We start from the raw sequence: 12,500 nt of genomic DNA, 5'->3' as shown, positions 1-12,500 counted from the left end.
AAGGAATGAGAAAGTAAAGGACTAATTCACTGTGAGTGAGGGAGTGAGTGAGTGAAGGAGTGAGTGAGTGAGTGAGTGAAGGAGTGAGTGAGTGAAGGAGTGAGTGAGTGATTGAAGGAGTGAATGCGTGAGTCTGTGAGTGAAGGAGTGAGTGTCATGAATTAGTGAGTCAGTGAATGAGTGATGGAGTGAGTGAGTGAGTGAGTGAGTGAGTGAGTGAGTGAGTGAGTGAGTGAGTGAAGGAGTGAGTGAGTGAGTGAGTGAGTCAGTGAATGAGTGAGTGAGTGAAGGAGTGAGTGAGTGAAGGAGTGAGTGAGTGAGTGAAGGAGTGAGTGAGTGAGTGAAGGAGTGAATGCGTGAGTCTGTGAGTGAAGGAGTGAGTGTCATGAATTAGTGAGTCAGTGAATGAGTGATGGAGTGAGTGGGTCAGTGAGTGAGTGAGTCAGTGAATGAGTGAGTGAAGGAGTGAGTCAGTGAGTGAGTGGGTCAGTGAGTGAGTCAGTGAGTGAAGGAGTGAGTGAGTCAGTCAGTGAATGAGTGAGTCAGTGAGTGAGTGAAGGAGTGAGTCAGTGAGTGAGAGAGTCAGTGAGTGAGTGAAGCAGTGAGTGGGTCAGTTATGTGAGTGAGTCAGTGAGTGAGAGAGTCAGTGAGTGAGTGAAGGAGTGAGTGGGTCAGTGATTAAGTGAGTCAGTGACGGAGTGAGTCGTTGAGTGGGTCAGTGAGTGATGGAGTGAGAGAGTGAAGGAGTAAGTGAGTAAGTGAGTGAGTGAGTGAGTGAGTGAGTGAGTGTAGGAGTGCACACTTCTTTATAAGGACTTACATAACACCTCTCAGTGTGTCTGTCTCACACTCTGCTCAGGGTGAAGACATCATGTCTCTGCTGTGGTTCACTCACACTGTGTGTGTGTGTGTGTGTGTGTGTGTGTGTGTGTGTGTGTGTGTGTGTGTGTGTGTGTGTGTGTGTGAGTAAGACCTGAAGCTAAGCAGATTAAAGTGTCTGATCTGATTGAGTGTGTGTAAGTCTGACCTGAATTACCCCGACGCTGTTCTCTCTATTTGTGCGTTAGTTAAATCTTCTGACACAAACTGGGGAAATCAGCATGTTGTTTTTTTCTCTTTTCATTCTTTGTCTCTTTCTTTTTATCATACCAAGAAGAAAGTGTACCATCCCAAACACAGAGAATAAGCCTAGCCTCATCTTCTTCCTCTGCCGGTCTTCCTTTCTTTTTCCTCTTTTTGTTCAACTGGAATGTTCTGATGTTAATAAATAAGAAAACAAGTTTTGTCTGTGGAACTAGCTTAGCCACCGCTATCCAGGCTGAGGTGTTAGCGTATTAGCAAAAGGCCCAGGACACAAACATTTAGTGTGAGCACTCTCTTTCTTTCTTTCTTTCTTTCTTTCTTTCTTTCTTTCCTTTCTTTTTTCCTTCATTCTTTCACTTATTTCTCTATATGTTTTTAGCACGTTGTTGTTCTGTTGTTAAATTACCAGCAACTGGCTTAAACCCCAAACTGGCAGTTAATCCTTCTATCTATCTATCTATCTATCTATCTATCTATCTATCTATCTATCTATCTATCTATCTATCTATCTATCTATCCATCCATCCATCCATCCATCCATCCATCCATCCATCCATCCATCCATCCATCCACCCATCAGAATGTCTAATATTGTGTCCTTTGAATTGAATAGTCAGTAATTCGGGAAGTTCACTGCCCCCTGGTGGGAGGAATGAGGAGCGCAGTACAGGATGTTCATCATAATTCCGTCATTTATGAGTACAAGGAGGTATTTTTTGTAGTGTGTGAATGTGAAAGGATAATCAAATAAAATCTCTCTCTCTATCTCTCTCTCTCCCTCTCTCTGTCTGTCTGTCTGTCCGTCTGTCTGTTCCTCAGCTGAACTGGAGTTTGTTCAGATAATAATCATAATCGTGGTGATGACCGTTATGGTGGTCGTGATCATCTGCCTGCTCAACCACTACAGACTGTCAGCCTTCTTCAGCCGCCACCGCCGGGGTGGAGCCATGCAGCCAGTAAGTGTGTGTGTGTGTGTGTGTGTGTGTGAGTGTGTGTATGTGTGTGTGCACTGAGTTGGGTGGGTTGGTGGTGGGTGAGTTCACATTCTGGTCTTTGTCGTCCACGGTTATGAATGTGGGTGTGTATTTCCTGCATATTTGTACTGTGTGTGTATGAGTTTGCGTGTGCAGGAAGTTGGTGTGTATGACATATCTGACACAGCTCCAACATGTGCATGCCTGCTTTCAAGATGTGTGTGTGTGTGTGTGTGTGTGTGTGTGTGTGTGTGTGTGTGTGTGTGTGTGTGTGTGTGTGTGTTTGTGTGAGGCACTGCTAGACTGCTCATAGTGACACAGAGTGAAACAGAGTGTGTGAGAGAGATGGAGGGAGTGGAAGAAAGACAGATGCAGAAGTGTTTAGTGCAGTAGAGTCTCATTGTGTGTGTGTGTGTGTGTGTGTGTGTGTGTGTGTGTGTGTGTGTGTGTGTGTGTGTGTGTGTGTGTGTGTGTGTTTCTCTCAGAGCGGATGTTCGTGGCCCACAGACAGTCTGGTGACACAACAAGGAGCCACAGAGGTATGTAAAGAATGTTTTAATCTAAATTAATATCATATGATTTTGTTAGTGTTTCATATGAAGAATGATGGTGTGAGTTTGTAAATTTCTTTGGGTTTGGAAACTGTTTGTTCTTGACTGATGGAGAATGGTGTGATGGATGAAAAGTGGTGTCTTGGTGTTTAATGGGGAATGTTGGTGTTTGGTGAAGAATGTTGCTGTATGATAGTGAATGTTGGTGTGTGATGGTGAAGGTTGGTGGTGTGTGATAGTGAATGTTGGTGTGTGATGGTGAATGTTGGGGTGTGATGGTGAATGTTGGTGGTGTGTGATGGTGAATGTTGGTGTGTGATGGTGAATGTTGGTGGTGTGTGATGGTGAATGTTGGTGTGTGATGGTGAATGTTGGTGGTGTGTGATGGTGAATGTTGGTGGTATGTGATAGTGAATGTTGGTGTATGATGGTGAATGTTGGTGGTGTGTGATGGTGAATGTTGGTGTATGATGGTGAATGTTGGTGGTGTGTGATGGTGCCTGTTGGTGTATGTGTAGTGCTGTTGTGTCTGCTGGTGATGTTGGTGGTGTGTGATGGTGCTGTTGGTGTGTGTGCTGCTGTGTTGTGGTGTGTGTGTGGTGCATGTTGGTGTGTGCTGGTGCTGTTGGTGTATGATGGTGAATGTTGGTGGTGTGTGATGGTGAATGTTGGTGGTATGTGATAGTGAATGTTGGTGTATGATGGTGAATGTTGGTGGTGTGTGATGGTGAATGTTGGTGTATGATGGTGAATGTTGGTGGTGTGTGATGGTGAATGTTGGTGTGTGATGGTGAATGTTGGTGGTATGTGATAGTGAATGCTGGTGGTATGTGATAGTGAATGTTGGTGTATGATGGTGAATGTTGGTGGTGTATGATGGTGAATGTTGGTGTATGATGGTGAATGTTGGTGTATGATGGTGAATGTTGGTGGTGTGTGATGGTGAATGTTGGTTGTGTGTGATGGTGAATGTTGGTGTTTGGTGGCAGATACTGATGTCTGTGTTGTTTAAGATAAATCATGGTGTGTAAATATTAATATTTGAGGCTGGCATTTAGTGTTTGTGGTGTGTTGATATTTAATTCCAGCAAATGGAATACTGTTCATTGATGTTTGATGAAGAATGATGTTGAATTTGTTGTTTCTCTCCTTCACACAGGTTATGTTCGGCCCACGGAGTTTCGACCGCTTCGTACCACCTTCATTTATCCAGAGGGAGCAGTCGAGCCGTTTCCAGCCCACATACCCACAAATGCAGACACAAATCGAGCTCCCGCCCACAATCTGCCTGTCAGACGGCGAGGAGCCGCCACCCTATAAAGGACCCTGCACTCTTGCCCTGAGAAGCCCCGAGCAGCAGCTGGAGCTGAGCCGTGCCTCTGTACGAGCTCCGCCCAATCGCACTGTCTTTGATAGCGACATCATGGATGTTTACGGGCCCAGGCCGCCCAGCACACACTCGGGCAAGAGCGCCTTGTACTCACGCCTTCAGGGGCAAGGACCACCACCCACTTACAGCGATGTGATTGGTCAATCTTACCCAAACTTCACCTCCTCCTCCTCCCCCTCTTCCTCTTTCTTGCACCAGCACAGCAATAACGCACCGCCGTCCAATCAGAGGAAGGCAAAGGATGGAAGACGCGACAAACCGACTTGACTGACAAGCACAGAGTGGGAGGGGCTGTGCTCTTTAGACCCTGTTCATAAATATGCGAAAGGGGGTGTGGCTTCCCTCCAAGCACTCGCTCCCTTGCACAATTTATAATCCAGAAAATCAAGGAACCAAGCTTAAGTGGATCTCAATTTTTTACTTTTTTTATTTGAATTATTTTGCTACAACTTGTGGGCCTCGTGTGGATGTTCAGGCTTGTCGCAACTTCTCTGTTCCTGTGTTTTTTATGCTTTCATTTATTTAAGATAATCGTCTTCTTTTTTTTTTTGCAAATTGCTCAAGAAACTGCGCAGGATATAGGATTTGTTTTTTATGTTAATGCACAAAAAAATTCTTAATTTATTAACCAATCAAAATCCAAATTTGAGTGCCATGATTTGTGTAATTTTTACTTAAATCTCAGTGATATCATCAAAATGCAGAGAAAAAAATCTACATTGCACTAACTTTAACTTAGTATTTTTACTTTGGTTTGATTCTTCACAGATTTTAGTGTATTTCACACATTTCACTTTTGTTTCTTAAAACTAGCGACTTCTGATCCAGCCTAAAAAATCCATTTTTAACCCACAAGATGGCACTTGAAAAGGGGGTGTTGTTTAAATTCTGTTCATTTTAAAGCATCATTTTCATCTTTTCAAAATAGCACTTTAAAACTCGCTCGCTTCAACATGGTCCAAATGCAAGGGAATCATGGGAAACGTACTCTTATGCACATCCACACGCTGAGCACGTCACTGGCCAGCCGATCTTCTACGCTTCTTTCTTCACACACTGAATGTTTTCTAAGAACTGCCTTGAGAACGGGAACCGATGATGCGTAAATTCACAAATGCTTAGAAAAAAAATAGTCATGAGGTATTTGTTTGTTTCCTGTTTCGCTGAAACGTTGGCCATCTTGTTGTGGAACGATGAGTTTCAGTAAAATCAGTAAAACTGTAGAGTTACTAAAGATAACGTTTCTGTGATGTTTTAATGACGTGTGATGTCCAACGATACAAACAGCTTGTGTTATAAAATATTCCTCAAAAACATCCAATTGAACCTTCTGGGAATGTTTTAAAACGTTCTGCTAACTTTAACGTTGTTGCAGTTTTGAAAGCACACTCGTTCATGGAGAGGAACATGTACAGGAATGACCTGTAGACATCCACATCAGCATGCTAACTGGCTAGCCTCCATCCAAACACGCTATACACCACTAAGATTTATCTTAATTTGTTCAACTTTAAAGTGAGCTTAGAAAAACGCTGCTTGCAATTGAACACCATAGTTCCTTTGCACGGATACCTAAGCTAATTGCATCAGTGCTTTAAGGCTAACTAGCTAATTACCCAGTGCAGGTGTTACCTCTCATGCTAATAGTTAACTAAGTTTGCAAACAGGATAGCTATTGTTTGGCTACTACTATACTTTGTACCTGAAAAGGATTGCTAGCAAGCTGACATCAAATAATCTGTAGGAAAAAAGCTAATTAATGAACAATTCTTGAAACACGTTTGATAATATTAGGTGGATTTGTAAAAGTTTACACTTCAACCGTCACTAGAAACATCTTTCGTTTTTACTGCCATCTTAAAAAAGTTAGAAATTCTGCACTCAGTGCGACTCCATCGGCTCTCACCCGTTGTTCCTCATTTCGTGTGTACATATGTGTGTGCGCGAGGTCCTGCTGCTATGCTAACGCTAACGTTATTGCTAATGCAAATGCAATGCTGCTCTCCAGTGTCTCATGTTTATGTTTTGTTTTTGCGTGTCTTCTTTCTTATGTCCTTCTGTGTTCCTTTTGTGTTGTGTATTTCTGTTATGTCTACACTTTAGAAACCTCTTAGTGTTGATTATATTTTGACGTTTGTTGCATGTTTCTATGAGCAGATTTGGTGCCTAAAAGTTGTGGTAAAGCAGAAATAGGAACCTTTTCACTTTGCACTCCGAACCCCAAACAACGCCCTAACGACCCTCTAACAACCCCATCCCAAACACCCCCTAAAACAAACCCCTCCACCCAAAAAATCCCCTCCCCCACCTTTGTTGTGCCTCACTTCCTACGGTGCTTTTTTCACAAGTCCGACTTTGTTTATTCGTACTGTGCTGTATAAATATATAACTTGAAAATATTATGCACATATCCTACCCAATGGGTAGACAAAAAAAAACAACACAAGAGAACAAATGTTAATACTGTAATATAATGTATAGAAGATATTACGGTGAGAAATTTAACTTGGCGGCATCTGTTTTTTTGTGAATGCCCTACAATTGTGCTTTTTGTCTTTTGTAAAAAATAAATAAAAAAAATCTAAAGTTATAAAGAGGTAATAAAAGAATACTACAGTATAGTCAAAACATAAGTTACAAAAAGTACTTTCTCTATTTTTTTTTCAAATATCTGCTATGTGATAATTACGAGGCGGTCGCATAAAGGACAACACTCGCTGCTGCTTTTATAACTTCCAGAGAAATGATCATTATTAATGCCAGCGCTTGCCATTTATTTATTTGACTTTTTTAATTATTATTATTATTATTATTATTACTACTATTATTTAGTGAGTGATAGATGTTTGGACTTTAAAGTAACACAGAACAGAAAAGCTGTATCTTATTTCACCAAACAGACACGAATGGAGAGATAACAAATAAAGGTTTTAAACGCTACCCAGTCTGACGTCTGTCTCTATTTCGGTGTAAATCACATCATGCTCGGGTTTCTGTAGGAGATGTGGAACAGGAGGAGAAATGGGATCTGATGAATCTACAGTATATATATAAATAATGGGAAACTTATGATGGGGAACGTAATATATATATATATATATATGTGTATGATATAAATATTATCTTTGAAACATTCCAATGGATCAGTTTAAAGTATTTACAGCATAAAAAATTGTAAAGAGTGAAAAAATGATGAGAAATCTGCAGTAGGTTCAATGTAAAGTATGAAACTGTTTTACTTTATGTTCAACTTAAAGTGTGATAAATGTAAAGTTTAATAAACCTCCAGCAGGAATTTTACAGAATATTACAATCACAGCATGAAAATTAAAATACAAAAGATTTTACAGCAGAAATGTAAAATATGAAACTAAATGTAAGGGGAAAGAAAGGTTATATCAGTAAATATTTATTTTAAGGAATTTTACATTTAAAGTGTGACAAATTTACACAGTAAACATTAAAAATAGAATAAATACAATTATATACAGTATATAATCGTATAGTAACAGATTAAAACAAAATTCTGAGATTATTTTGCTGCAGAGAGAGACAGAGAGAGAGAGAGAGAGAGAGAGAGAGAGAGAGAGAGAGAGAGAGAGAGAGAGAGAGAGAGAGAGAAGCCTACTGCAGACAAAAACAAGATCAGTGTAAATATAGACACAGACACACCACCAAGTGTATGCAAGTGTGTGTGTGTGTGTGTTTGCGCGCGTGTGTGTGTGTGTGTGTGTGTGTGTGTGTGTGTGTGTGTGTGTGTGTGTGTGTGTGTGTGTGTGTGTGTGTGTGAAAGAGAGCGAGGGAGAAAGAAAAAGAGAGAAATGCACCTCTCCCCCTTTGCTCGGCTGACACCTGCGGGGCCACAGGAAGGTCACAGACAACTGAGTTCAACACCCCCCCCCCCCAACACACACTGCTGTCTCATCAGACCACACTGAACAAGTGTGAGCAGAGACAGAGTCAGAGCCAGAGACAAGCAGAGACAGAAACAGAGGCAGAGACAAGACATGGACAGATAAAGAGAAAAGGACAGAGACATAGACAGGAACAGAGACATAAACAGAAACAGGGACAGAGACATAGACAAGGACAGAGACAATTACAGGGAAAGAGACAAGGAAAAAATAGAAGCAAAGGCAGGGACAGGAAAGGAGACAGAGGCAGAGACAGGGACAGAAACAGGGACAGAGACATAGATATGGTCCATAGGACAGAGACTTCATTTTGATGGAACATGTTTCATTATTAAAACAGCATGCTGCTTGCACACCCCTCATTTCTTTCACAGTTTCTTGCACACTGCAGTGTGACTTATATCCTAAAGAAAGCGTCCAACCGCAGGAACTTTACCAAACAAACAAACAAATCTATAAATAAATAAAAGGCTGATACAAAAAACAGCTGTACGTTCCACCATCTTGGACTTGTGGTGATCACATGACCCTCACACCTCAGTGTCTCTGAACAAAATGGCAGCTTGTGATGTGTAAAGTTCAGAGAAAGGATATGTGTGTGTGTGTGTGTGTGTGTGTGTGTGTGTGTGTGTGTGTGTGTGTGTGTGTGTGTGTGTGTGTGTGTGTGTGTGTGTGTGTGTGTGTGTGTGTGTGTGAGTGAGTGTGTGTGTGTGTGTGTGTGTGTGTGTGTGTGTGTGTGTGTGTGTGTGTGTGTGTGTGTGTGTGTGTGTAAAGTTTTTTTAAAGGAAAGAATGAAATAGAGAGACTGAGAAAGGAAAATAGTAAAATAGAAAACCTAAGAAAGGAGAGAAGAAGGATGGTAGAAAAGGATATAAACAAGAGAGTGGAAGAAGAAGGGGAAATAGGAATAGCACAAATTAAAGCAAAGACAAAGAAACAGATGTAGACAGAAAGAGTGAAAAAAAGAAGGGAAAAAGTGTAAGAGAAAATATATAAAGACAGATATACAGACAGAAGTAGAATTACAAAAATGTTTGTGTGTGTGTGTCTGTGTGTGTGTGTGAGAGAGAGAGAGAGAGAGAGAGAGAGAGAGAGAGAGAGAGAGAGAGAGAGATAAAAAGGGAAGAGCAAGAAAGTTAAAGAGAAATGAAAGAAAATGAAATTCATATAGGAAACGGAACAAAGATTAAAAAAGAAAAGGAAGGAAAGAGTGAAAAAGAGCAAACATCGCAGAAACTAAAAAAAGAAAACAGACATGTAATGAAATTAAAAAAAGAGAAAGAGAGAGAGAGAGAGAGAGAGAGAGAGAGAGAGAGAGAGAGAGAGAGAGAGAGAGAGAGAGAGACAAGCCGAAGTTCATTGTATTCAGGAAGTGTGAGATCAGTACATGCCGTGTTCCACATTCCAGATCACTGACTTCTCTGTGTGTGTGTGTGTGTGTGTGTGTGTGTGTGTGTGTGTGTGTGTGTGTGTGTGTGTGTGTGTGTGTGAGGAACATCTGGAGCAGGAGACACACCGCAGACTGGAAAAGTGCATGCTTCTCCCTACAGCAGGACAAGTGTGTGTGATAAAATGGCAGGAAACTCCTGCGGTGTTTGTGTGTGTGTGTGTGTGTGTGTGTGTGTGTGTGTGTGTGTGTGTGTGTGTGTGTGTGTGTGTGTGTGTGTGTGTGTGTGCTTATGTGTGTAGACTGGCCTCGGGGTTTAACACTAACACGCACGCACTCAGGGGGAGATGAAATTAACACTGTCACTGTATGGTAGCAGGACAGGAGTAATTACGTACTGATCCCTGCCACGCTGCTGATTTCACTTCAACTGGCAGAAACAGGCCTGATACAAACAGACACAGATGCACATAGACACAGACATCACCACACACTTATTACCAACATCACCACACACTTATTACCAACATCACCACACACATATTACCAACATCACCACACACTTATTACCAACATCACCACACACTTATTACCAACATCACCACACACTTATTACCAACATCACCACACACTTATTACCAACATCACCACACACATATTACCAACATCACCACACACTTATTACCAACATCACCACACACTTATTACCAACATCACCACACACTATTACCAACATCACCACACACGTATTACCAACATCACCACACACTATTACCAAATCACCACACACTTATTACCAACATCACCACACCCTTATTACCAACATCACCACACACATTATTACCACATCACCACACACTTTATTACCAACATACCACACACTTATGACCAACATCACCACACACATATTACCAACATCACCACAGCACTTATTACCAACAATCACCACACACTTATTAGCCAACATCACCACACACGTATTACCAACATCACCAGCACACAGTATACCAACATCACCACATATTACCAACATCACCACACACATATTACCAACATCACCACACACTTATTACCAACATCACCACACACATATTACCAACATCACCACACACATATTACCAACATCACCACACACATATTACCAACATCACCACACACATATTACCAACATCACCACACACTTATTACCAACATCACCACACACGTATTACCAACATCACCACACACTTATTACCAACATCACCACACACTTATTACCAACATCACCACACACTTATTACCAACATCACCACACACGTATTACCAACATCACCACACACGTATTACCAACATCACCACACACTTATTACCAACATCACCACACACATATTACCAACATCACCACACACTTATTACCAACATCACCACACACTTATTACCAACATCACCACACACATATTACCAACATCACCACACACTTATTACCAACATCACCACACACATATTACCAACATCACCACACACTTATTACCAACATCACCACACACTTATTACCAACATCACCACACACTTATTACCAACATCACCACACACTTATTACCAACATCACCACACACATATTACCAACATCACCACACACATATTACCAACATCACCACACACATATTACCAACATCACCACACACATATTACCAACATCACCACACACTTATTACCAACATCACCACACACTTATTACCAACATCACCACACACTTATTACCAACATCACCACACACGTATTACCAACATCACCACACACTTATTACCATCACCACACACTTATTACCAACATCACCACACACTTATTACCAACATCACCACACACTTATTACCAACATCACCACACACTTATTACCAACATCACCACACACTTATTACCAACATCACCACACACTTATTACCAACATCACCACACACTTATTACCAACATCACCACACACGTATTACCAACATCACCACACACTTATTACCAACATCACCACACACTTATTACCAACATCACCACACACGTATTACCAACATCACCACACACGTATTACCAACATCACCACACACGTATTACCAACATCACCACACACGTATTACCAACATCACCACACACTTATTACCAACATCACCACACACTTATTACCAACATCACCACACACTTATTACCAACATCACCACACACTTATTACCAACACCACACATGTATTACCAACATCACCACACACGTATTACCAACATCACCACACACTTATTACCAACATCACCACACACGTATTACCAACATCACCACACACGTATTACCAACATCACCACACACTTATTACCAACATCACCACACACTTATTACCAACATCACCACACACATATTACCAACATCACCACACACATATTACCAACATCACCACACACTTATTACCAACATCACCACACACGTATTTCCAACATCACCACACCCACAGAGTGTGAGATTCCTGTCCCTACACCATATATGATTTTATAATGAAACGACTGATTTTGGTTATAATGTCATTGATAATAAAAATAAAATGAATAAAAAAGTGTAAAAAGGAATGTGCCTGAAACAGAATCTTGAGGAACACCATACCGGAAAATGTCTACTTCTGTATTTTAACAAACTTGTATTGTTCTATTGATTCGTGTGTGTGTGTGTGTGTGTGTGTGTGTGTGTGTGTGTGTGTGTGTGTGTGTGTGTGTGTGTGTGTGTGTGTGTGTGTGTGTGTGAGGTCAGACAGAAGCAGATTGTGGCATTAACACCTGTGCTGCGCCACTCTTCATCTCTGTCCATCTTTCTTTCTCTTTCCAATGTTGGAAGTGTCAAGTTTCACCCAACAAATGGTTCACACACATGTACCGTCTAGACGTGTGTGTGTGTGTGTGTGTGTGTGTGTGTGTGTGTGTGTGTGTGTGTGTGTGTGTGTGTGTGTGTGTGTGTGTGTGTGTGTGTGTGTGTAGAGGTCAAATACAGGGCTTACATTCTTTCACTGTGACAGACACAGCCATTTCACATTGGGAGGTGGGGAGTGCTCTCTCTGTCTCACATTCCTGCATACACACACACACACACACACACACACACACACACACACACACACACACACACACACACACACACACACACACACACACACACACACACACACACACACACACACACACTCAAGACACAGTCTAA

General features: G+C 41.4%; 1 protein-coding gene across 1 annotated transcript in view; it reads left to right on the top strand.

Annotated features, from left to right (window-relative positions):
• ldlrad4a (low density lipoprotein receptor class A domain containing 4a) overlaps positions 1 to 6,938 on the top strand; it is a 20,958-nt gene extending 14,020 nt beyond the window's left edge. Inside the window, exons 2-4 of the mRNA XM_027163058.2 lie at positions 1,903 to 2,039; positions 2,543 to 2,596; positions 3,768 to 6,938. Coding sequence (XP_027018859.2) covers positions 1,903 to 2,039; positions 2,543 to 2,596; positions 3,768 to 4,265 — 689 coding nt within the window. The 3' untranslated portion in view covers positions 4,266 to 6,938. The remainder of the gene's footprint in view (positions 1 to 1,902; positions 2,040 to 2,542; positions 2,597 to 3,767) is intronic.
• Positions 6,939 to 12,500: the final 5,562 nt, after the last annotated feature.

The sequence above is a fragment of the Tachysurus fulvidraco genome, chromosome 24, assembly GCF_022655615.1.
Source record: "Tachysurus fulvidraco isolate hzauxx_2018 chromosome 24, HZAU_PFXX_2.0, whole genome shotgun sequence".
In the NCBI taxonomy this organism is placed as follows: domain Eukaryota; kingdom Metazoa; phylum Chordata; class Actinopteri; order Siluriformes; family Bagridae; genus Tachysurus; species Tachysurus fulvidraco.
This window is presented reverse-complemented; position numbering and strand designations above follow the sequence as displayed.